Consider the following 27,564-nt stretch of genomic DNA (forward strand, 5'->3'; position numbering starts at 1 on the left):
TTAAGCGTACGTCATCTTCCCAAGGTAGTTAGCAGGCACGTATCCCTTCTGCCCTTGAGCTTCAGCTAACCACCATTCCTTATTGCCACTGAGGTCGCAAAATCTAAGTATATGGACTCGTTGGTACTCCTGAAGGCTGAGTTCATGGTCACTCCGTGCTTCAAAGGCATGAACAGCATAGAATATCTAGACAGAAAAGCATGACGTTGGAATCACAGATTAAAAATTCACACAAGCACATTAAAGGGTCCCATGTTTTCAGAAGGAATGCTAATGTTTGGTTTGGTTTGGTTTTTAACCAAACCCCATGGCCCAACAGCTTCTGTTGGATTTATTTTACAAACGTCTGGCCCAGAAGGGAGCAGAATACAATAAGCATGCTTACATTTTGTTTGGAGGAGGCTAAACTGTTCATGGATCGAGAGCAGTTGTGCAAACAGCAAGGGAATACTGCATGGTCTAAAAGTGGGAAAGGTGCGTGTCGGGGTTGTATCCTCTCGTCATTATTCAATCTGTGTGCTGAGCAAATTATCAGAGCAGCTGGCTTATATGAAGAAGAGTGTGGCATCAGGACTGGAGGAAGGCTTATTAACAACCTATGCTATGCAAAGGACACAGCCTTGCCAGCTGAAAGCAAGGAGGGCTTGTAGCATTGGCTGAGGAAGATCGAGGATTGCCACCTTCAGTCTAGACAACTCAGTGTAAAAAAGAAAAGAAAAGAAAAAGAAAGTCTGCAAAACTGGTCCAACAGTAAATGGAGAAAAGGTTGAAGTCATCATGGATTTTGTCTTCCTTGGATCCACAATCAATGCTCATAGGAAGCAGTAGCGAAGAGATCAAAGGACAAACCACATTGTGAATATCTGCTACACAAGCCCTGTTTAAAGTGTTCAAACTCAAGGATGTTACTTTGAAGACTAAGGTGTGCCTGGCTCCAGCCATAGTATAAAACTGGACATGGATAAAGAAAGGCTGAAGAAGAATTGGTGCACTTGAATTATGGTGCTGGCAAAGAAGTACTATGGACTGCCAAAAGAACAAACAAATCTGTCTGGAGAGAGGTACAGCCAGTGTGCTCCTTAGAAGCCAGGATGGCGAGACTTTGTCTCACATACATAGAACACATTGTTAGGAAAAACCAGTCTCTGGAGAAGGATATCATGCTTGGTAAGCAGAGAGGCAGCAGAAAAGATGACAGCCCTCAACAAGATGCATTTACACAGTGGCTGCATCACTGGGCTCAAACATAAAAACATTTCTGAGACTGGCACAAGCCTGTTTTGTATGTAGGGTCGCTATGAGTCAGAACTGACTGACAGCTCTTAACAACAACAAGCTGTCAAAACTTGAAGGTAATTTGGTGGCTTCTGTTAAAAATATTTTATAAGATGAATTCTTTTGAGTCTGTTATTCCAATATCCATTTGTTAGCTGTAAAGTAGGGAAGGGTAAACACTAGATTCATCAGGAGGAAAAGAGATTAACAACACACTCTCATACTATAGAAATTTGTAGTCACAAAAATGGTAATTCCCAATTTCTAAAAATGGCACTATAACATGTACAAATGCTTAAGGTAGAACACCATCTGAAAGAAAGAAAAGCAGGATATACTCTAATCTAGATCAAATTAACTTAGTATTAAATAGGTTAAATGAATGGTGAGATATAGGTTATATTCATTTTTACTTTTTTGTTCCTTCATTTGCTAAGTGTTTATAACAACAATGTATTAAATTTTAATTTTCAAGTTATTTTAGCAACTAAAAATACATAAAGACCATAATTCAGTCAAAATAATTTTTCTTTGTGTTCAAAAGTGTCCCTTCTTGGATCAGCTATCAGGCATCAAAGACCAAAAAAATCATAGCACTGTGAATGAGGGGGAGTGCAGAATGGGGACCCAAAGCCCATCTGTAGGCAACTGGACATTCCCTTACAGAAAGGTGCCAGGGAGGAGACGAGCCAGTCAGGGTGTAGTACAGCAATGATGAAACATACAACTTTCCTCCATTTCCTAAATACTTCCTCCCCACCACTATCAGGATCCCAATTCTACCTTACAAATCCGGTTAGACCAGAGGATGTACATTGGTACAGACAGGAACTGGAAACACAGGGAATACAGGACAGATGACCCCTTCAGGACCAGTGGTGAGAATGGCAACACCGGGAGGGTGGGGAGGAAAGGGGAAACCGATTATAAGGATCTACATATGACCTCCTCCCTGGGGGACGGACAACAGCAAAGTGGAGGAAGGGAGACGCTGGACAGAGTAAGACATGACAAAACAATAATAATTTGTAAATTATTAAAGGTTCATGAGGGAGGAGGGAAGGGGAAGGAGGGGGAAAATGAGGGACTGATACCAAGGGCTCAAGTAGAAAGCAAATGTTTTGAGAATGATGAGGGCCATAATGTACAAATGTGCTTGACACAATGGCTGTGTGTATGGATTGTGATAGGAGTTGTATGAGCCTCCAATAAAATGACTTATTATTTTAAAGTGCCCCTTCTCACAGGAGGAAAGTAAAAGAAAATAGAGGAAAGAACTGGGAGGCAATGGACATTTATAGAGATCTAAATACAGGGATGAATATATGTAAATACATTTAAATATAATGACAAGGGAATAGATCTATGTCCATACATTTATTTATAAAGTATTATGGCAGCAGATGGACATTGGACCTCCACTCAAGTACTCCCTCAATGCAAGAACAATTTGTTCTACTAACATGGCACTCCGTGATGTTCACCTTGACATGATCGCTGAGACAAAATGGGTGCATAAGCAAATGTGGTGAAGAAGACTGATGGTACCCAGTTATCAAAAGATACAGCATCTGGGATCTTATAGATCTAGGATCTGGGGTCTTAAACAAGTGGCCATCTAGCTGAGAAGCAACAAAGCCCACATGGAAGAAGCACACCAGGTAATCATGAGGTGTCAATGGGATCAGTTATCAGGCATCAAAGACCCAAAACAAAACAAACAACAAACAAAATTATATCAGTGGGAATGAGGGGGAGGGCACAGAGGAGACCCGAAGCCTATCAGTAGTCAATTGGATATCCCCTGTCAGAAGGGCCACAAGGAAGAGATGAGCCAGTCGGTGCGCAGTACAGAACTGACGACACATTCAAACGTCCTCTAGTTATTTACTCCTTCCTCCCCCCCACTGTCATGACCCCAATCCTATCTTACAAATCTGGCTAGGCCAGAAGATGCACACTGCTACAGATAAGAGATCACAGCACAGGGAATCCAGAACAGCTAAACCCTTCAGGACCAATAAGGGGAGCAGTAATACTAGGAAGGGTAACGGTGGGGTCGGGAGCGTAAGGGGGAACCAATCACAATGATCGATGTATGGCCCCCCTCCCAGGGGCATGGACAGCAGAAAAGTGGGTGAAGGGAGACAGAAGTCTGTGTAGGACATTTGGAAAAAGGAAGAATTGATAAATTATCAGGGGGACATGGGGGAGGGAGGGTGGAAGAGGGAAGGGAAAAAATGAGGAGCTGATACCAAGGGCTCAAGTAGAAACAAAATGTTTTGAAAAGGATAACATACGCACAGATGTGTTTGACACAATGGATATATGTATGGATTGTATAAGAGCTGTAAGAGCTCCCAATAAAAAAATTTAAAGTGTCCCTTCTCCCCAGTATCATAATATTGATAATAAAAATACATATTTATGGTGTAAAATTAACCACTTGTCTAAAACATTTAATCATCTAGTTAATGAAAAATTAGAAATATCTACTAAGATCCTGTCAAGAAACTAAACAAACTACCTAGAGAAAAAGATCCAAGCTCCCAACCCCCCCACCGCCAAATCACACAAAAGTTGACACATGACATTGTTGCTAGGTGTCTCCAAGTGAGTTCCAATTCACAGTATGCAAAACAGAGCCAGACATTGCTGGCTTTTGAGACTTCCACACAATGATAGTTCTATTTGAGGTCTAGGCCTTCTCCTTGACCAAGAATGAGGTTCTTTTCTAGAGACTGGTCCATTCTAATAACATGCCCAAAGTAAGTGAGACAGTCTCCCCACCTTTGCTTCTATGGAATATTCTGGCTATATATTTTTTTCAAGACAAATTTATTCATTTTTCTGAAAGTCCATGTATTGTGTCCAATATTCCACACCAGTACTATAATTCAAACACATCAGTTTTTCCTTTGTCTTCTATTTCCATATCCAGCCTTTTGCATGTATAATGAGGTCATTGAAAGCAGCATGGCTTGGGAAAGATGCGCCTCAGTTCTCTAAGGGACATTTTTGCTTTCACGAGATTTACCCAGTGTAATACAGTCTTTGATTTCTTGACTGGTACTCCACATTGATAGTGGACTCGAGTCAAATGAAATCCAACGCAATTCTAATCTTTTCTTCATTTAAGATGATGTTGGTACAGTTATAAGGATTTGTTTTCTTTACATTGAGGTATAATTCACACTGGCGACTGCCTTTGAACTTCATCAATAAATGTTTCAGTCCTCTTTATTTTCAGCAAGGAAGGTTACGTCATCTGTATTTCACATCTTCCTCCAATCCTGATTCCACATTCTTCATCATCTAGTCCAGCTTCTTGGATTATGAACTCAGCATACAGATTAAATTAACATGATAAACAGATGCAAGGATGACATACGCCTCTCTTGATTTCATTCCTTAAGAATCCTTTTCCTGAAAATTATCATTCTTTCCACTGCTATCTAAAAGTTGTTATGGTCCACTCAGCTGAATGTTTCGCATAGCCAGTAGAGCACAGGCACACTTTCTGGTCTTCTCTATCCTCACACAAGATCCTTCGGACATTCGCAATGATATCCTTTGTTCCATGGTCTCTTCTGAACCCAACTTGGATCTCTAGCCATTCCTGGATGTGCTGCTGTAACTGTTTTGGAATTATTTTCAGCAAAATGTTACTTGCAAATGATAGTACTGATTCTGTTAACTTCAGCAATCTATTTCATCACCTTTCATTAGAATGGTCACAAATACTGACCTCTCCCAGACAGCTGTCTAGATAGGTGTCTACTGATTTTCTTAGCACAGATGAGTGGCTACTCCCAGTTTTGCATCCATATGACGAAACCTTTCCATTGCTATTCCACCAGTTCCTGTAGTTGTTAGGTGCCACTGTATTAGTTCCAATTCAGCAGTCCTACTCACAACTGACTAAAACACTACGAGTTCCTGAGCCAGTCTCACAATTCTTACACTTAAACCTGTGGTGGTAAACACTGGACCAAGTCATTTTGTTCAGTGCCTTTGTCTTTTTCAAAGACACCCACCTTATGGAGAATAATGTTCTTATCCAGGAGTTGGCCTCTTCTAATAACATGTCCAAGGTACGGTAGTCTCATCACACCCCGTTGCAAGGAGTTATCTGGCTATATTTCTTCAAAACAAAGTGTTCATACTCCGGGCAGGCTATGGAACATTTAATATTCTTTTCCAACACCACAATTCAAATGCATTAGTTCTCTGATCTTTCTTTGTCATTGTCCATGCGCATGCGGCTATTGAAAATCCACTGCCTTGGGTCGGGCTCACCTAAGACCTCACCTCAAAGTGGTTTCTTTAACACGTTTGAAGGTCAATCCCTGAAACCTAGTTTTTTAGCTAATGCCTTAAGTGCAGCTTAGACTTCTTCTATACCATAGATTCTTGATCATATGCTACCTCTTAGCATGGCGGAATATTGACAAACTCTTCGGTTTAGTGACTCTGTGTATTCCTTCCAACTTTTTTTTCATGCTTCCCGCATCGTTCAATATTTTGTACATAGAGTCCTTCAACATTGAAACTTGAAGCCTAAATTCTTTTCTTTGGTTCTTTTAGCTTTTGAGAAATACCGGGTGCATTCTTCTTCCCTTTCACTTTTTTCAATCCAGGTCTTGCGTGTTTCATTATGACACTTTACTGTCTTCTCGAACCATCCTTGACATTTTCCTCCCGCTGATCCTTCTTTGCTGCCAACTTCTGCTTTCCAGACACCAGTAACTATCAAGGCACTTTGTTTATATAGTCGATCAAATTTAGACGGCAGCCGTTGGCAAGTGCCTTCAATGTCTTCATCATTGGCACTAGACATTGGTGTGCAAGCTTAAATAATGTCACACTAACTGCTCCTCCCTGTAGACCCACAGGCATTATCCTATCAGTGACAGAATTGTTCCTTTGATGATGGATGTGACCCTTCTCTTCTTCAATTTGCCATTCCTGGAAGGATAAAGTACGTTGCTGTTGTTGGTGCTGTTGAATTGTTTCCACTCACAGTATGTACAGCAGAACACAACACTCCTGGTCCAGCACCATCTTCACAATTGTTATGTTTGAGTCCATTGTTGCAGCCACTGTGCCAGTCCCACTTGTCAAAGGTTTTATCTTTGTTGCTGCCCCTCTACTTTACTGAGCACAATGTCCATTTCCAGAGACTCGTCTTTTCTGACAATATGTCCGAAGAATGTGAAACAAAGGCTCACCACCCTCTCCTCTAAGGGGTACTTCTTCCAGGACAAATTTGTTTGTTCCTTTGGCAGTTGATGGCACTTTCAGTATTCTTCAACAACCCTGATTTTCTTTGGTCTTCTTTAATCAGCATCCGGTTTTCACATACATATAAGGCAATTGAAATGACAATGGCTTGAGCCAGGTGCACCTTAGTCCCCGAAGTAGCATCCTTGTTCTTCACTACTTTAAAGAGGTCTTGTACAGCACATAGGCCCAGTGTGATTAGTTCTTTGATTGCTTCACTATAGCTTCCATGAAAATTGATTGTGTATCAACAGAATGAAATCCTTGATGTCAATCTTTTCTAGATTTGTTATGATATTATCTATTGGTACAATTTTGAGAATCTTGGTTTCCTTCACATTCGTTAAATTATAATCCATATTAATGACCACAATCCTTTATCTTCATCAGCAAATGTTTCATATTCTCACTTTCAGTGAGCAAGGTTTTGTCATCATCTGCATATCACAGGTCATTAATAAGCCTTCCTCCAATCCTGTTGTCACATTCTTCTTCATACAGTCCAGTTTTTCAGATAATTTGATCAGCATCTGTATGAATTAATAGGGTGAGAGGATATAACTCTAATGCACAACCTCCCTGATTTTAAACCATGCACATTCCCTTGTCCTTCTTGCACAACTGCCTCTTGATCCATGCACAGGTTCAACATAAGCACAATGAAGCATTCTGAAAAACCCACTCTTCTCAAGGCTATCCACAGTTTGATATGATCCACACACTCAAATGCTTTGCATAGTCAATAGAATACAAGTAAACATCTTTCTGATATTCTCTGCTTTGGGTCAAGATCCAGCTGATGTCAGCAATGGTGCCCCTTGTTCTATGTTCTCTTCTGAAAGCAGCCTGAGCCACTGGCAACTCCTTTTCAATTTAGTGCTGCCACTGTTGTTGAAAGATCTTCAGCAAAATTTTGCTTGCATGCAACAACAATGATATTGTTGGAGTGGGTACAAATATGGATGTCTTCCAGTCAGTTGGGCAGGTAGCTATTTTTCAGATTTCTTGACGGAGATGAGAGAGGCTCCAGCTTGTTGAAACCCTTCCGTTGTTATTCTGTTCATTCCTGGAGCCTTGTTTTTGGCTTGTGTCTGAAGTGCAGCTGCACTGCTTCCCTCAGTGCCACTGGTTCTTGCTCACTTGCTCCCTCTTAAAGTGGTTGAATGTTGACTAGTTCTCTTTGACATAGTGACTCTCTACCAACTTTTTTTTAATGCTTTCTGCATTGTTCAATAGTTATCAATGTTCATCTTCAATAAGAGATGACAGTGATACATTGAAAAAACTAACAAGTTAAACATTCTTAAAGTTGACAGTTACTATAAGAATGGAAACAGAAATAGATGGCAAAGTTGAGAAGAACAAAAGAGTAGGTTGTGAGGGAAGAAATTATATGTTGATCTTAAGTTGTGTTTAAATATTGACATCACAATCAGTTGATGTGTCATCTGTGTCCTCCACTCCCAAGGAGCGTCTGGTGGCTTTGAATTGTTAATCTTGCTGTTGGTTAGCAGTCCAACACCTAACCCCCTATACCATCAGGACATTAACTAATAGACTGTAGGGTTATCCAATACAAAAGGACCAATACCAGTATATTTTAGCCCATTAATGCCTAGATGTTGATTTTCAAGCATTCTATGTGTTTTGGGAAACTTCCAGTTTCCTAGGTTAATTTTTCTTTCATGTTATGTTCTGATTATCAATGGATGTTTGCAGCTCTCTCTTCTCATGTTATGGCATCCCCAGTCAACAATGAAGAGACTCGAAGCTTTACTCTATTCTTGTCAGAAAGGTGAATCTGCTTTGGGGAGGCAGCTCTTCCATGGTTGAATGAGGGGGTTTCAAAAGTTTGTGAGAAATTGGAATTAAAAAGAACTTTCCAGTAACATCTTGAACCGCCTATGTTCACTGTCTCACTAACATAGGGCCCCAGCTTGTAGTATCGCATCACACAATGTTCCATTGCAAATCATAAAAGAAAAGAAACGTCCCATTTCTTTTATTTTAGAAGTAGATTGCCGGATCCTCCTTCCTAGTCTGTGGAAGTTCTGCTGCCGCCTCTCAACCATGGCTTGTCCTGCTGCTCTTTTAAATCCCAGTAGTTTAGCATGCAGACTTAGAACAGCACGAAACTCACCGCAGATGAGTAGAAGATACAAAGGTACAGTAACTGATTGTGATGTCAAAATTTAAGCAACCTTAGCTCGACATGTATTTTATCCCCTTACAACCTAGTCTCTGTTCCTGCTCAACTAAGTCTTCTTATTTCTCAGTTTCCTTTCTTATATTGACCCTCAATTTTAAGAAAGTTGATCAGCTTACTTTTTCTGATATATAGTTTTCATGTATTTATCTCTGTACCTTTAAATGTGCAGTTCCCAGTCCCTTTGTCATCTTTGTCCACAAGAACACAGGGAAAGGTTTAGTTTGCAAGCTCATTCAGCAATGCAGATTTTAAAATAATCTACAAGAGCTGGATTGCATCACGAGTTGCTACTCATCTTTTCTATTTAAATATATACACATACTTCCCCAGTGCCGCTATAGATCGCTTGTCAGTTTGAGCTACCTACTAATTTGCTGATTCTAAATGTTTGGGATGATCTTGCATTTGACTCATGTTCTCTCAAATGGAATATAAAATCTCCCATATAGATATATTAGATGTGAAATTGTAGTAGTATTTATTTCTTAAATAAGAGTGGTCATATAGGTTCCCATGAAACAGTCAGTTTAAATTCAGAACCTTAACATATATTTTTAATACTTTAAATGATCATGATCCAAAATTTGGCTCCAAAATTTAGGATGAGCTTTTTCTAGTTTTCATAAAATTTGCCTATGCAGCTACTTAATATAAGATAAATATCTAAAATGGCAGTAAGTCTGCTTTTAAAGGAACTACAAGTTTGAATGAATTTGTCATGGATTTTAGAGTTGAAGGATTTCTTGTTCAGAATATTTGAGCTATTCAAGACTGTATCTCTCTACTTTAAATGTTTACTATGTTTTGGGCCAGACATGTTAATTAAAATGTTGATAATAATCTAATCATCTTCTCTTTTTCCTTGGCAATAATCAAAATATGATTTTTTGTTGTTTTTTTGAAATCTGTAAAATTCTCATTCATCTTGGATGCAATGTTCTATGAATGCAGTCCAGTTACTTAGAGTTTTAATAGTATTGCTATATTATCGAGTCATATCTAATTTATTACTACTGCTTCTAAACACCAGATCATTCCCAGTGGTACCACCATGAGTTCAGCATTCCTGTATCATATATTTGTGTATTTAATTATTACTCCCCTAGTGAATCCTATTACCTGTCTTCACTGAATCTCATCTTATTGATTTCATCTAAGTTCTCCAATTAATGACAACAACAAAATAATATATTTCAGTCTTTGTTTCAAAAGCTAAAATACTTTAGAACCAGCTTTCAGAGTAGAGGTAGCTTAGGAAGCCAAGAAAAAAATGCTCATTCTTTTCTTCCAGCCTTAATATCCTTCACTTAATGACTATATGTGTTTATTATACAAGTAATTTTTATAGAGAAATAATTTTAAATAAAAGTAAGCAAAAATAAATGAATTATTTTCAATTGCTACTAGTTTCTTATTTATTTTTCTTTCCTCTATCCCTCCATCTCTTCCTTCATACTAATCTACTTGAAGTAGTAACAAAAATAAAGCAATATATATAATTTGTACAAATTGCTTTTTCACTTTAAAATATATTTCAAAATCTTTCTAAAGTATCATCTACTTGATGACCCTTTAAAGACCTTATAATACAGCCTGTCCATTTGTGAAGACTTGTAAAGGCTGGCTTTCATATATAATAGTATCAGGGGTCTTAAAGGCTTGTCTCTAAATAAGTAGCCATCTAAGTGATGTCAACTAAGTCCACAGGGAAGGGCACACCATCCTTAGTCACCAAAGGACTGTAAACCAGGCAGTCTGAAGTGAAAGGAGGGATTAGTATCAGAGCCAGAATGGCGAGAATCTGGTGTGCAGAAAGCTATGGTTGACAGTGGAAGCCCAAGATTCATTTGTGGAACTACATAGATAATAAGCCTCCACTCAAACCTCATTTTTTGTGATGGGCCAGCATGGAGCTGTGAAATTTTGTTTCCTGCTAGGGAAAAATGCTGAAGAAACTGTTATGCTGAAGCAACCCAGGTTTTTTTGCCCTGAGGTCATTAATGGTGACAAGACAACCCAGAAAGCCAGCATCAATTGTCAGTGGAAGATCCCCATCGTCACCTCACCCAACAAAAGTTTGTCAAGTGAAATCAAAGATCAAGATGATGCTTTTTTTTTTTAATGAGAGTTCCACCAGGTCAGACTGTTAATCAAGTTTTCTATGGAAAGGTTCTGAAAAGATTGCATCGCAGTGTCTGACATGTAAAAGGCCTGATTTGTGGCAGCCAGGAGACTGGTTTAGCCACCACGACCATACACCTGCTCATGCAGCCATCTCAGTGGGTCAGTTTTTGGCAAAAAACAGCATGCCTCTCTTGCCCCATGCCCCATACATACCTGATGTCACTCAGTGAGACTTCTTTTTGATTATATGAATGCAGAGGGACAGGAACGGACAGAGATTTGATGATGTCGAAGAAGTGAAGAAAACAATGAGGGAGGTACTGTCAACCATCCAAAGAGATAAGCTTGAAAAATGTTTCCAAGAAGGGAACTGCAGCTTTGACTAATGTATTAGGTGTGATAGAGAAAACTTCGAAGGTAATAAGGTTGTTTTTTAAAAAATAATTTAATACATAGCTTTGAAAAATATATGGTTTTTTTTTCAGGGTTGTGTGTGTAGCGGGTAACCCCCTCATATGAAACCCTGATGGATGAAACTATGGGGAAGCAAGCAGAATAAGGGTTCCAGGAGGATGGGAATATAGGGGTGGGGAGGTGGGGAGATAAAAGGGAAATGAGGTCAAAGAACCTGGGAAGAAAAAGAATGTTTGGAAATGGATTGTGGTAGCAGTTGTCCAATTGTACTTGGTGTGATTGCACTATTGAAGGATATGATATATTTATTAAATCCCAATGAATTCAAATCAAAACAAAACTGGTTTTAGCCATTATTAAAGCTGGCCTCTTGTAAGATGTACCAAAGATTCATCACATTATCCTAACACCCCTGCTTACACGAGCAGTCAACCTAGAGTTTGGTACGAAGATTCATCACTCTTATGTCTGTCTTATGCACCCACTTCTCTGGGCTACGGATGTCATCTTTGAGATTTCACTACTGTGATTGTAGTTTTTGTTCTTTGGTACCATCAAGTCTGTTCTGACCCATAGTGACCCTACTCATTGGCAGAATGGACCCCTGCCCAGGCCTGCGCCATCCCCACAATCATGCCTGTGCTTGAGCCCATTGTTGCAGCCACTGTCAATCCAGCAGTGAGGTCTTCCCCCTTTTTGTTGCCCCCACACACTTTACCAAGCCTGATGTCCTTGGCCAGGGACCTGTCTCTCCTAACAAGACATCCAAAATATGTAAGACGAAGTCTTGCCATCCTTGCCTCTGAGGAGCACTCTGGCCATACCATGATTCGGTTGTATACTAAAGCAAAGTGAAGACGCTCCTAATAATTTCCCCAGTAAATTGACTGAATAGCTCAAAGAGGACATGTTTTAGGTGGGTCTTACCTAATCAGATAAGTCCAGTAAAAGAGAATGTAGGCCTTTCATGAAGGTAGAGAGCTGAAGTCAGGGAGATGTTCTTAAATTAAGCAGCCAGCGTGTAAATGGTCTATAGGTAAACCAATATGGCAAGCATCTAAGAGGTGTGCTTGGTTGCTGAAAGTGCCCCTCAACTGATGTCAACAAGAAAACAGAGACCTTTGTTCGAGTGGCCCAAAGGACTTAATTTGGCCAACTATTTTAGTTTTTTACTTGCCAAATTCAGATTACTAGTAGGCATTTGCAGCTGCTGCTGCTCCACCGGAGACATGTCACACCAATATATGACAAATATGTTATGCCATCTATGTCAGTAAGGTCAATTCTCCTTGAGGAAGGCAGCTCTTCCCCAGTCATCCTTTGAATACCTTCCAACTTGAGAGGCTCACCTGCCGGGACTCTATCAGACAATGCTTTGCTACTGTATTCATAAGGTTTCCACCAGCCAATTATTTTAGAAGAAGATCACCAGGACCGTCTGCCTAGTCTGTCTTTTTCTACTGTCTATGCTACAACCCGCCCATCATGGGTAATCCTGGTGGCACAACTTCCAGCACCACCCAAACATGGAAGCCACCACAATGCAATAAACGGACAGAGGCGTGGTGGAGTATGTGATATATACAAAGTGATCCATGACGCGACAGCTCCATAAAACTATTTCATATAGAGGGATCATGGATGACTTCTTACGGGACTGATGGCAATGTGTTCAGCATTGAATTGCTTTGCTGTGGTGGAGGAAGATAAAATGGAACATCTTTGCTTTACTCTCAGCACCTAACATCAGGGTCATAATAATACCAGTGCTCTTTATTGATTGTCTACTTTGTCCGTGGTACTTTATATACACACTTCATCTCTCATCCTCATGTCAAGTCTGCAAAATGGAAACCATTATTTTCTTTCCTGCATTTGAGGAAACAAGCCTCAGAGAATTAAACTCCTTGCAAAAAGATGCACAAAGATGGAAAGTTAATAGGGTCTAGATTCCTTGATGTTAGTGATACTTTTTCACCAAGCCTTATAGCAAGATCAGAGCAGGAAGCACCTTTCATGATTTGACCAACCAAGTATGTCCGCATCAAGGTCCAAGTACTTACCTGTTCATCTACCTCTTGAAAACTGTCAATGTCAGTGCCGTTTGCTTCCAGCTTTCCACACGTGCCACTCAGGGATGAGCTGCTGTCACTTATGCTGCCTTCTGGGGTGCCTGTGACACTGTCACTAGCTGGCCGTGAAGACACAAAGAGGCTGATGTTATCAAAGTCATTATCACAGAACCTGGTGTCCGCATCAGACTTCTGCATTCTTGCTGGGTTATAGGGCTTTAGGAATGAGGAATATACATATCCTTTGACAACTGAACAGGAAATAAAAAGAAAGAAGAGTCGAGGTCATGTGTGTGCACTTCCAAACACATGGAGACCCCCTGGGAAAGTCTCAACTTGAAGATAGCTAGCTCTGTGCATCTCGTAAAAACAAACAAAACAAAACGTACTTCCTGCATCAACAAGCCACCTGCTCGTACTCCCCAGTGGATCTTTCTGTTCCATCACAGCCACCAGCTCCCCTTCCAGAAGGTTGATGTCGTATTCCTGGGTAGCATTGCATTTGCGCTTAGCTTGGTACAGCTCCTCTGCACTGTAGGTGGATAGAAGTTTGGAGCGGTGAATGTCAGTCTGACGTGGCATTTCTGGCTGGGAGAAGTAAGGAGAAATTTTACTTTAAATAGATGCACAACATCATTCTTAACGAGTTGGTACATATTGCTTTCTGGAGATTTTTTTTTTTTACACACAGTAGCCGTACATCAATTTGCAATTATTTCAGGGTTAAAGTGTATCACTGCAAGTGATTCCTATGGAGAACCTGGCTGACTTCTTCAGTGAAGAATCCTGCAGTCGGCACACGGGGGCAGTGTTGTCGAGAGGAAAGAACATCCAATTGAGAATACATGGCAGAGGTTCGAATTGCATTTGGATGTTGAGCAAAGTTTTAAATTCTTTATCATACCGAAGATAATTTCTTGCATATTAGGCACTTGATAAATTATGTTTAATCAGGAAATTGTACATTGGCATGCCTTTTTTCTGGGAAATGATATCAGTGAAATAAGTAGGAGTCAAAGGCTTACATTGTTTCCCAGCTCTGCCACTAAGTGACTTTGAGAAATCCAGTTACTCTCTAGGGTGAGCAATGCTTAACCTGAAAAAGGAAGGGCTTGAACAATATCACCTTTCTTTCTCTCTTTCTCTCTCTCTCTCTCTCTCTCTCTCTCTCTCTTTCTTTCTTTCTTTCTTTTTAGTTCAAGGATCGTTTGCTGGCCTTTAGGAGTGTTTTCCAGTCCAGTCTGTTGAGGCACCACGCCCTGGCCCCAAAGTCCACTTTCAGCATTCCCTGTGGACCTTGCTGCTCCATTCCCTTGCTGTTCCACTGCACTCCCCCAGTGTTTTGCCTCGGTGTGGTGGGATCAGGTCAGGTGCAATTCCCACACTGTGTCTCTGGTGCTGTCCCCTGTAGCACCATTGGTCACTGAGGGGCATCATGTCTCATAGTGGGGCCAGCCATCATCTTTCTATATAAAAGCATAAGCACCCTTTCAGCAAATATTGCTGAGTGCCTGTGCTGTGTCGTGTTTCCTTCTTGGAACATGGGACACATCATCTGCAGCACAGATATACTGATGACCTCATGAAGTTCATAGAGGGTAGAAATAGATTCCCCCCCCCAACTTATACACATCATTAGTAGATAAATGTAGCGTGGGAGGATGGATTAAGTCATACGGAAAGTAATGTGATACTAGAGTTGGTCAAGGAAAGAGGTGCTATCCATCAATGGCATTAATGATGGCAAACTCACCGGAATTTGCACAGCTTTCTTCTTTTCAAAGCTGAGCTTCCGCTCAATAAAGGTGGCACTGTTGTCCTTCACGAAATTCAGATTCTGAACCTCTTCCAGCACACGATTCTGTGCCTCGGAGATGCTCGAGACCAACCGTGGTACCTACAGGTAGAACCAACATGGCACTGTCCACAGAGATCTACTTCATGGTGAATTCCGTCGAGTGGTGGCGAGCAGCTGACAAAAGTGTAGCATATCTCTAGTGCAACTGAGGCCAGCTTTGGAACTAATGTGTTCTTCCTGGACACCCCACAGAGATGAAAGATTGTTTTTATAAGGTATATACTAATACAAAGAGAACAGAAGAAAATTAGCAATAGAATATTGGAAGAAAAACTAAGGAGTCGATGGTAGGAGATTCTGCCATATGTTACAGAGGTAGGTTAGTGAGGAGCGGTAAAGGGGCAAAAGCACTAGGCACTGGGTAAGAGGCTGGGTTGGGTTTAAAGTAAGTAAAAAAATTATTTGCTATGCTTCCCGGTAAGAAGAAATCTGGGTGGGTATTTATGATTGTATCACGGAATAAAATGCAGTGAAAACACTTGGTTTTGTGCAGTCCCCATCACTGGTTGTGCATTGCACTGTTGTGTTCCAGAGAGTTTGAGATGGCTGATCTATAGAATAGAGGGCCAAGTTGCTTTATTTTCCCCCTAGTCCATCTACGTCTGGAAGCTCTCTTGAGCAGACTTTCAAGACTAGGCCAAGCAGTTCCTGGTGGTTTCTTGTGGTGCTTGCTCTGGTAGCCCTTAGTTACAATGTAATATGTTCAACTACACTGTGGCTACTAGAGACAATGTGAAGAGATCACAAAGAGGGTGAAAACAGAGAAGAGAAAGGTTGGCCAGTGCAGCCCCAGAGAGTCCACTCCCCACCCCCCGCCGTACTGTTTGAATCTTCCATCACCGTCTGAGAGTATTGTTGGGTCAATGGTAGAATTCTCTCCTACCATGTAGGAGACCCAGGGTTAGTCCCCAACCAATGCACTTCAACTGCCAGTAGAGGCTTGAGTGTTGCTATGACTGGGTCTGTAAACCAAAAATCAACTCCGTGCTACTAATAGAAACAATGGCAACATGATGCCGAACGTGTTTCAGCTGAGCTTCCAGACTAAGCTGGACAAGGGAGAAATACTTGACAATCTACTTCTAAAACATTAACCTTTGGAGCACAATGCAATCTGCAACCGATCATGGGGATGATGAAAGCCTGGGTAGCTTTTGTTCTATTGTGTACGGGGTTGCCATGAATCCGAGCCAGCCCAACAACAGCTAACAGCAGGCAACAACTACCCATCTTAGACATGGGGATGAGGAAGCCTCTGAGATGACGCCAGCCACAGATTGAAATCTCATGAAAGATTGTACTTTAAAAAGATGGAGCAGAGCTCAGTGAGCTCTTAGAACCACGAGAGACAATAATAAGAAATTATTATTTTTGTTTCGTGCCACTACTTTTGAGTTCGTTTGCTACCCAGTTATAGACAATGAGAACTGCTTTAGAAGCAGTTCAGTCAAAGATTCCTTGCCCATTTCAGCAAAGCTGGGTAACTGTCTTTTCCCTACCTCGATGAGACATTTTATTTTGTGACACTTGTAAAGCAGAGTCTAGACAGACGACAGTGGGGTAAAGACTCCAACTGGAAATACGGCAATTAAATGAATGGGTGTACACTGGGAAGGGCTCAGCCAGGCCTAGCAGCCAGACCTTTACCCTCCAGGCAGAAGATGGAAACAGCTTTCTTGTGGTCTGGCTTCTACATGTGGTCTGAATCCTGCCGCTGAGGAGTTCAGATAGGAAATTGGATGGAGAAAAGAGAGTGAGATGAGAGTGTATATTCCCCAGATTTCGTGTTAGAGCCACTGAAAACCACCTCTTCTGCCAGCCAACTCCTCCACCCTTACAGCTATCTCTCTCTATAGGACTTTGTCACCATTTGCTCCCCTTGTCCCTTCAAGCCTAGATGTTGTAAGGCTCCCTCCTTTTACAAGTTTCGGAGCAGTACCCTATTCCTTAAGGTTTCTTTATGCCCTACTCACATGTTTGTTAATAATCCCTTTATAAAAATGCTTAATGAGGGGCGGGGGGAGAGGGACTGGGGAAGTTGAGAAAAAAATGCTTATTAATTGCCCAGCTTGAGTTTGTGGTGTGTTTCCTACTGAGATCAGGGCTGATACACAAAATCAAGTAATTAGACAGTGATTATGGATCCAACCAAGACTGTATTGAAGGGGAAGTAGAAGAGTGTGTGTGTGTGCTCCCCACTAAATTGGAAATGCAGAAACTATGTTTTACTATGTATGATGTATGCTCTCAACAAAATGAAAAAATGAAGCTCTTTATTGGGGAGTGGAGGCTTCACATTGAATAAGTTCCAATTCACGGGGACCCTATCACAATGGAACAAAGTACTCCCCGGTTCTGTGTCAGCCTCACAATTGTTCCTACACTCGACCCATATTTCTAGTCACTGTGTCAATCCATCTCATTGAAGGCCTTCCCATTTTCCCCAGCCCCTCTTCTTTACCAAGCATGCTATCCTTCTCCAGGGACCAGTTTCTCCCAACACGTACAAAGCTTGTGAGACAAAATCCCACCACCCTTGCTTCTAAGGAGCACCAGTTATGCTTTTTCCAAGACTCATTTGTTTGCCCTTTTGTGGCAGTCCATGCAGTCCATTTGTTTGCAGCCCAGGGCACTTTGAATATGTTTAGCCAGCACCATAATTCAAATGCATGGATTCTTCTTTGCTCTTCTTTATTTAAGGTCCAACTTTCCCATGTGTTTGCATCATCGATGAAACACAAGCCATCATCTTTCAGGGATTCCTTGCTTTGAGCCAAGATCCATCAGAAATCACCAATGATGTCCCTTGTCCCACATCCTCTTTTAAATCTGATCTTAGACTCTGACAGCTCCCTGTCAAGGAACAGTTGCAACCACTGTTGGATTGTCTTCAGCAAAAATTTATTTGCATGTGATATCAATGATAACTGCTTTATAGTTTGAACATTTTGTTAGGTCATCTTTCTTTGAAATGGGCACAGATATAGGTAGATCTCTTCCAGTCAGTTGGCCAAAGAACTGTCTTCAAATGTCCTAGTATAGAGGAGTGAGTCCTTCCAGTACTTCATTAGCTTGTTGAAACATTTCAAACGGTATTCCATTAATTCCTGGAGCTCTGTTTTTAGCCAATGCTTTCAGTGAAGCTTGAACTTCTTCCTTTAGTACCATTGGCTCTTGTTCATATGCTCCCTCTTGATATTGTTGAATGTTGATCAGTTTTTTTTTTTTTTTTGGTACAGTGACTCTGTACTCTTTCCATCTTCTTCGGATGATTCCTGCATCATTCAATATTTTGCCTATAGAATCCTTCAATATTATAACTCAAGGTTGAAACTTTCCCCCCTTAATATTTTCAGTTTCAGATATGCTGAATGTGTTCATCATTTTCGGTTTTCCAACTCTAAGTTTTGCACATTTCACCTTGCCTTCTGGAGTTGCTCTTTGAAATTTTTGATTCAGCTCCTAACTGCACCATTTCTTCCATTTATCTTAGCTATTCTATGATTAAGGGTAAGTTTCAGAGTGTCTTCTGACATCCACTTTGATGTTTTCTTTCTTCCCTGTCTTTTTTTTTGATCTCTTTAACTTTATTTGTATGTTTGATGGTTTTCCATAACACCTAAATCAGTGCTTCTCCAAAAGGAAAACTTAACTATTAGTGACTTGATGAAAAATACCACTCACTGTCAAATATATATTATTGCTTACATCATTAAACTTTCATTCCACTTAAAATTTTTTTTTAATTTTATTTATTTATTTATCTATCTATCTATCTATCTATTTATTTATTTTCTTCCCTGTCTTTTTAATGACCTTTCTCTTTCTTCAGGAGCCTTGGTGGTGGTAGTGATTATGTATTGGGCTATTAACCTCAAGATCAGTAGTTCAAAACCATAGGTAAGTCCTTGGAGAAAGATGAGGCTTTCTACTCCTATAAAGAGTGGTAATCTCAGAAAGTCATGATGAGTCAGAATTGACTCCGTGGCAGTGAGAGTTGGTGGATTTTTGTTTTGTTTCATTCATGAATGATGTTCTTGATGTCCTCCCACAGCTCATCAGGTCTTCTGGCGTTAGTGTTCAGTGCAAACAAACACAACACGTTCTGGAGATTTTCTCGAAACTCAGGTGGCGTAGACTTAAGGCCATGTTTTGGCTCTTCTGACTCTCTTAAATACCCTCCAACTTCAACCTGAATTTCTATATAAGCAATTGATGGTCTGTTCCACAGCCAGCTCCTGGCCTGGTTTTAGCTGCTGGTATTCAGCTTCTCCATCATCTCTTCCCACAGATCTAGTCGGTTTGATTTCTGTGTTTTTCATCAGGGGAAGTCCAATTTCATAGTCACCTTTTGTGTTCTTAAAAAAAGTATTTGCTATGAACAAATTGTTGGTCTCGACAAATTCTATCATGTGAGCTCCAACTTCATTTCTATCAACAAGACTAAATTTTCCAACTTCCGTTCTTTCCTTTTTGTTTCAGTTTTTTATTCCAATTGCCAATAATTAATTATGACTGCATCTAGATTGCAAATTTTGATCAATTTCAGACTGAAGTCATTGGTAGAATTCTTCAATTTTTTCATCACTAACCTTTATTGGTGGTGAAAATTTTGAGTAATAGTTGGGTTGATTGGATTTACTTGAAGGCAGACAGATATAATCCTACCACAGGCAACATAGTAATTCAAGAGGTCTTGAAAGGTACTGTTTGACACTGAACGCAATGCCTTTCCTCTTTATCGTGTTCTTCCTAGCATATGATTTTCTGATTCAAAATGGGCAATACCAGTCCATTTCAGCTCATTTACACCCAGGATATCAATATTTATGTGTTCCATTTCATATCTGACGACTTCCAATTTTCCTAGATTTGTATTTTGTACATTCCCAGGGCTGATTATAAGTATATTTTTGCAGCTGTTTTCTTCTCAACTTGTGTTGTGCCCATCAACAAATGAAGATTCTGAAGGGGCCACTCCCACAGGCTGTACTTCACTCAGGTCACCACAGTCAACCCCAGGTCGAGAAAGCAGTCACATTTTAAATGGCTTCAAATCTGAACGGCCCATCCTCCAGCACGACCTCTGACAAAGTCCTGCTTCCATTCATTAGGCCTTCATTATCTAAAATTGTTTTCATTATGTGCATAAGCTTTTCAGGGACTAGATCCTCTGTAGCGGACAGCACATTCTGGAACTCCACTGAAACCCGATCACTCTGTGTGACCCTGCTGAGATTTGAAATGTCAGTACACAGCTTCCAGCATCCCAGCAACACACAAGCCACCAAGTCGACAAACTGACCGACAGCTTTAGTGGTGATGCTGTGGGCTGTGATCCACAAGGTCTGCAATCTGAAGCCGCCAAGTGCTTCTCAGGAGACCGACTGAGTTTTCCACTCCCATAAGCAGTTACAGTCTTGGAAATGCACAGGGGCTGTTCTGCCATGACCTATGGGGTCACTATGAGTCGGCGTAAACTCAATGGCAGTGGTTTGGGTTTTTAGGTTTTACAAAGCTGCGAAAAGAATGAGGAAATTCTCTGCCGAGATGCGCAAACATTTCAGGATGTATGGTCAAGAAGCAAATACGAATTTGTGTTTTGTTTTCATAACGAAGACCTTACCCATTGTTGACTGTTGCCCAGTTGAGTGTGACTCATGGCACCCCTGTGGGCCACTTGCTGAGGCTGGGAATCTTCCCGGCAGTTAGCAGACTGCCTCTGTTTCGCTTCTCAGAACAGCTGGTTCCCACTGACAAATTCTCCGTGAGGAACTCACCATTCAACCCACTGCACCACCCACATCCTTCAGAAAGCCCAGGTTGGAGAAAAAGATAGTAATAACGATGATTTCTTGAAGGAGGGCTAGGATATGGGGGAGTTAGTGAACGGAATGTGGGTGAGACTGCTTATGTGTCTTTATAGTTTGGGTTTTTAAACCATGAAAATATAGCACCTATTTGATTTAATATAATCCATCAAATAAGTGGACATTTAATTAATCACATTAAAAAGTAGGCATGATTAACTTTTCTTCAAATGTTGTCAGTCTGACATCTTATCTGGAAATTTTAAATGTTGATTATCCTGGTTGAAGCCCCTTAATGAGAACCAAATATGCTTGGAATGAAGGGGAAAATTATAGAAATCAAGCTTGCTTTTTTTTAAAGGTGATATTTGATTGGACAGATCTATCTTTCTTCTAATAATAATTTAAATTTTGTTTATATCTGACTAATGGAAAGCTAAATGTTCAAATCTTCTTTCCATTATCTATAAACTCATAGTATTCACGTATTTGTTTACCTATAAAACACTAGTTATTTGTGCAATTCGCTGCCATCAAATCAATTCTGGTTCATAGACACCCTACAGCACAGGGGATAACTGGCCCTGTGGGTTCCTGAGACTGTAAATCTTTATGGGAGGAGAAGCCATTGTCTTTCTACCACAGACCTGCTTGGTGGTTTTGAACCACTGATCTAATGGTTAGTGGTTTCCAATTCGGAACACACTATGCCACCAGGGGTTCCTAGTTTATTGTGCAGCATATATCAATTCTATAATGTGCTAATCTTGTAATGTTTCTTCTTATTAAAAGCAAAACAAAGAAAGGTTGGATAGTTATTATATTTCTATCTTTACACTGTGATGGCCTTTTTGAATCCACCTCTAAAGAGTCTGGGCTCACATGTAAGACTAGAACATGAACTGAAAACAGTTACAATTAAAGGTGACATCAGGCAGGTGTCCTTTGACTGAGTGGAGTGAACTTGAAAGGTGGTTGGCATTTGAAGGCTAATCTCCAAAAGGGTCCTGGGGGCACAGAGCTAAAGCATTAGGCAGTTAAAAAGTCAACTGCTGGAGCCCCGGCCGCTCCAGGGGTGAAGATGATGGCATCAGCCTCCATGAAGTTCACCACCTTGGGAACCCTGCGGAGCATTTCTCCTGTGTCCTGTGGGGTTCTGCTCTGGTTTGGTTTTGTTTCCCCTTTTCAGGTAATCTCCAAAAAGAACTTCATGTGGGTAAGCCATAGATAAACTGAACTAGGAAACGTCTCTCTTTGCTTTCAGTGGGGGAAGCGAGCTAAGCAGCAGAAGGCTGCTTGACTGACTTCAGTTATTACAAAACAAAATAAAAACCTAAAGAACCCAGAGGGAAGGCCTTTGCTTTGGACCAGGGAGGCTTCCAATGGACCCTGAAGGCCAGGGAAGCCAGGCATCCTGCTTACCTGAACCACCTCCGAATAAGCACACTGGGCCGCTAGCATCAGGTCCCTGAGGAGGGAAAGGAAACTGCGCAGGCAGTCCAAGAGAATCCTCCGAGCAGCCCGGTTGAACACCTGGAGCTCTTCCACAAGCTGGGCATTGAGCGCCTCGTACTCCTTTTTGGCCAGGTCTGACTCGTCTCCCACGGCCCGCTGCAGGTAGCTGTTGTAATCCAGCAGCTTGTCATAGCGCTTCTGGATGAGCTTCTGAGGCCCCGCGAAGAAGGACAGTAGGGCTGACAATGGGGTGAGGACGATCTGCTGTAACTGAGCAGCCTGCCAAAAGAAGACAATCCCATTACAGAGAGTGGCTGCAGCCAGTGTTCTGCCCAACTGAGCATCACAGATAAGGGACACTTGGAAGGTAGTCAAGTTAAAATAGAATCAGATTTCTCTTCCTCTTAGTGTAAGTACCCATCTAAGATGTAATGGGTGTGGCACATGCCCTGGGCCTACTTGAAGGGAAGGAGCAGGGTTTCCCTTGAGCAGCTTACATTAACCACAGGAATCTACAGTGAGAGAGCGAGTGTTCAGCAAATGAATATTTTCATATTTGACAGCCCCATGTGTCATGGTAGACATGTGATCTTGCTCTGATAAGCATACAACGAAAAAGGAAAACTGAAAAAAATTAATTTGCATACATCATAATCGAGTTTTCATCAGTAAAAACAAGAAGGGGGATGTACTTTCACTGTTAAGTAAAAGATGAACAAACTTGACTTGCATTTTTGAGCTGATATGCTAAAGTTATTTCAAAGATGGTCAGATGTTTGAACTTGCACATGGATCAAGAGGCAGGTGGGGGAACAGAAAAACAAGAGAATGCTGCCTGGCTTACAATCAGGATAAGTGTGTGTCAGGGTTGTATCCCGTGACCATATTGATTCAATCTGTGTGCTGAGCAAATCATCTAAGTGGCTGCATTTATGAAGCAGAAATGCTGCATCAGAATTGGAGGAAGGCTTATTAACAACTGGTGATGTGCAGATGACACAGCCTTGCTTCCCGAAAGTGAGGAGGACTTGAAGCGCTTGCTCATGAAGATGAAAGGATTGCAGTCTTCAGTATAGATTACAGCTAATTTAAAGCGAGCTCAAATCCTCACGACCAATAGGGAACACCATGATGAATGCAGAAAAGATGGAAAGCTGTCAGAGATTTCATCCTACTGGCATCCACAGTCAACGCTCATGGAAGCAACAGTCAAGGGATCAGACGATGCACATTGCGTTGCGTTGCGTTGGGTAAATCTGTGGAACAAGAACTCCTTTAAAGTGTTGAAAAGCAAGGATGTTACTTTGAGTACTCTTTCAAGCCATGGTATATTCAATCACCTCATGTACGTGTGAATGTTGGGTCACTGAAGTAGGAAAACTGAAGAATTGATACATTTGAAACATGGTGCTGGTGGACAATATTGAAAGTACCATGGACTGGCCTGAAAAACACACAGCTATCCCTTGGGAGCAGTATAGCGAGGTTGCTCCTTAGAGGCAAAGAGAGGGAGACTTCATTTCCCACACCTTGGACACAGTGTCGGGAAAAATCAGTCCCTGGAGAAGGACATCATGCTTGGTAAAGTGGAGGGGCAGCGAAATGAGGAAGGCCCTCACGGAGCTAGATTCACACAGTGGCTGCGCAATGGGCTCAAAGAGGAGAACCATTGTGAGGAAGACACGAGCCTGGGGGTCTTTGTTTTGTGATCCGTAGGCTTGCTACAAGTTGGAACTAAGCCAATGGCATCTAACAATAACAACATTCAAAAACAAAACTATTGCTCCTGAGTGTCTTTCGGCGTATGCAGACCATATGTGTCTGCCCAGGGTCTCCGGTGACTGCTTCTTCAGAAATACCTTTCCTCCAAGCTTCCTCTGGGCAGACTCAAACCTCCAACATTTCAGTGAGCAGTGAGGAAGTGAACTGTAACACCCAGGGACTCTCCTACACAGAAAACAACAACAGCAAAACCCGAACTCACAGCTGTAAAGTACATTCCACTATATAGCGACTCCATAGACCCTGGTAGAATTGTCCCCACAGGGCTGCCAAGGCTGTAGGTCTTCACAGACCCAGGCCGCCACATCTTCCTCCAATGGAGTGACAGTGCGGCCAAACCACTGATGGTTCAGTTAGTGTCTGAGTGGTTAACCCCTCTGCCACCAGGGCTGCTCCTCCACAGGTACCCAAACCAAACTCACTGCCACGTAGCTGATTTGGACGCAGCCTCCCTAACTTAACCTTTTACTGATGACGTAGAAATGATCACAGAAGTATCCCCTTCTACTTAAATTCACTGAAAGGCTAAACTCTTGCCTACTCATATGTCTTCAATTCCTACACTTTTAGTCACAGAAAGTGAACTTTCCACTCATGTGCAACCCTAGGCCAGCACCCACATGCCATCGTCTTAATTTTTCCCGATTTATCCCTGTTCTCCTTCTATTCTGAAATACACTCTTTTCTGACTGCCCCACTTTGTTATGTCTCATACAAGAGAGCTTCAAAAAGTCAGTGCAAAAATTCCATTAGCTTTCCATTCCAGTTTTCCATAAGCATTTTGAAATGCCCCCTCCTATGTATTTTTTAAATTCTAATTAACATCCAGACATGATTATTTTATGGGAATTTGCAAGTAGATTTCTCTTTTGTGTCCCTCAACATGTCCTGGGGATTCAGTATCTAAACAGCAGCTTGTATTAATTAATTTAAATGGCCCTTAGTTACTGAGTTTGAGCTCATGGGAAATCTAGGAGAGAGGGGAAAACCAATCTTATATTGGCACCAGGAAAAGCCAGCACAGATCAAGTTTGATGTCTAGCTTATGAGATAATCAATATGTACCTGCATGCTGCTTAATGAGTCCTTGACTAAACAAATACCGTTCACTGTATCTGGGATAAATTAGTGTGTCTGTGATTTGTCTGGATCCTACAGGCAATCTAATTACAATATATCTTCTCAGTGACTTTTAGGTATGAACTGATTTATCCATACACAGGAAGTATGACTAGAACAAATCAGAATCAGATTTGATTTTAACACGTTGTCCTCTATAACATGTGCAGCTATCACTCATAGTTACAAAACAATTATTCCATAATTAGATTTTGAGTTCTCAATACTTGTTTTTTAAGTCTATTCTCCATAAGAAATTTCTTTGGAATATTGAGCTTTGTGATACTTCTTTACTTTTGCCTGACCTACCCTTTCATGTTTTTTATGAATGGGACAGTGGTCTCCTCTCCCTTCACTTCATCAAATTGTTGTGGGAAAACGATATGCTTTGTTTTTGCTTTGTACTCAATAAATATACACTGACTTAATTAATGGCTTAATTCATTTAAAAAGCAAACCCTTATGGACTTTTCTTGAGTGTGTTCTCTGTAGTTAAAGCCAGAAAACTCAGAAAGATCCAGCCATGCTTATTCCATTAAACTCATACTGTAAAAAAAACCCCAAAAAACCCTGATCTGTTCATCTGTTGCTATGAGTCAGAATTGACTCACCGGCAGTTGAGTTGAAGGTTACTCCATCTACCTAACATCTTAGTGAAAAGTGGAACTTTAGCTTTCCAGCTGTCAGAGCCAAGAAAGGAAAGTCATTGTAGTTGTTTCTCTACCGGGGTGATGCTTCGCTTCCCATGGTTTGGAAAGATGTGTAGGCTGATTCCTGGATTGTTACAGTGACTTAAGAAGGAAGCTGCTCCTGGAGCCATTCTTTGGAAGCCAGGAATGGGAAACGTCCCATACTATGGCACTCAATTTAGATTTGTCTGACCGCAATGCTAGTAGTATCAACACATTCAGAGACTTTCACGATTATGAAAATAATCTGCTCTATCTTTTATCCAATATTCATAAACAGAAATAATATATATCAAAACACAAGATAGAAAATTCATTCTAGCTAAATATTTTATTGGCTCAAGAACATTTTTATGATCTCCATGCTATATTTTAATAAGATTCTTAAAGAAGAACTGTTTTAGTGAAAAATCCAAAAAGTAATATATGACAAAAATCAGAAAAGTAATATATGACATTTTGTCAAAGTTTTTCTCAGTAGGAAGTTTGCTTTCCAGTGCTACTAAGAAGTACTTAGAGAACCATCTAGAAGATTTCTAGAACTCTTTTAAGAAAATCACAGCATTGGGACTTAATAAATATTTGAAATATCATAGGCAGATTTAAACTAAATCTTGCTTTTAAGAGCTACACAAACACTGACACCCCTAAAAGGCACTATCTGGGGTCCTCTTAAATTTCAATTATAGTAAAATCCTCACTAATTCACTAGAAAAATATTTAATGATTGGAAAAAATCTCCTACTTAAACCTGCTAATTTTGACATTAATATTAACTTTAGAGCACATTTTATTTTTAACTTCTAAAAAGGTACGAAAAGCAGATTTTCTTTTAAACCCACTATTTAACTTGCATTTATCTATGACTATGAATAACTTACAAAGTCATCACTTGGATCTGGGACGTTACTTGGGGTCTCTGAATAGCCATTCTCTTCCTCATCTTTGTTGTAGGAAATCTCCTGGAGTTCCAGTACGCTCTGTAGAGTCAAGGGCATTGCATCCTGAAACCCAAGAAAAAAGTTGCAGAAAGGGTCGATTCTGACCTGAGGACCAGTAAATGTATTCTGAAAGTAGCCTCATCATGATAACCCTTCATTACCATGCTAACTAAAAATAATAGGAAAAATGTAAACAAATTTCATGAATCTTCTACACAACTGGTTTACTGGCTAAACTGTGTATTCCTTTACCATTCAGCCACGTCACTTTCTTGTAATACACCATGTGATTGACCCTCCTTCATGCAGTGAAAGTCTCAAATTTCTTCATTGGTCATTCTTTAGCACTCAATTAAAATAGTTCCCTCATTAAAACAAAATAAAAACACACACCCCCTTTTAGTTTTACCTTCACTTTCCGCTAAGTATCCAATGGTCTTTTCAAAGAAGATGCTTCTCAACCAGTGGAAATGGTTATTGTGACAAATAAATTCATTTTCATCAGAACACCTACTGTATCAAATTTGGGAGGC

At 40.7% G+C, this 27,564-nt stretch overlaps 1 protein-coding gene across 1 annotated transcript in view; it reads right to left on the bottom strand.

The window, feature by feature from the left end:
- Positions 1–27,564, bottom strand: part of ARHGEF38 (Rho guanine nucleotide exchange factor 38) — a 185,988-nt gene continuing 158,424 nt past the window's right edge. Inside the window, exons 9-14 of the mRNA XM_075544856.1 lie at positions 26,972–27,094; positions 22,468–22,779; positions 15,131–15,274; positions 13,767–13,965; positions 13,369–13,628; positions 1–186 (exon numbers count right to left, since the gene is read on the bottom strand). Of these exons, the coding sequence (XP_075400971.1) occupies positions 1–186; positions 13,369–13,628; positions 13,767–13,965; positions 15,131–15,274; positions 22,468–22,779; positions 26,972–27,094 (1,224 nt within the window). The remainder of the gene's footprint in view (positions 187–13,368; positions 13,629–13,766; positions 13,966–15,130; positions 15,275–22,467; positions 22,780–26,971; positions 27,095–27,564) is intronic.

Source organism: Tenrec ecaudatus, chromosome 3 (assembly GCF_050624435.1).
Source record: "Tenrec ecaudatus isolate mTenEca1 chromosome 3, mTenEca1.hap1, whole genome shotgun sequence".
NCBI lineage: Eukaryota > Metazoa > Chordata > Mammalia > Afrosoricida > Tenrecidae > Tenrec > Tenrec ecaudatus.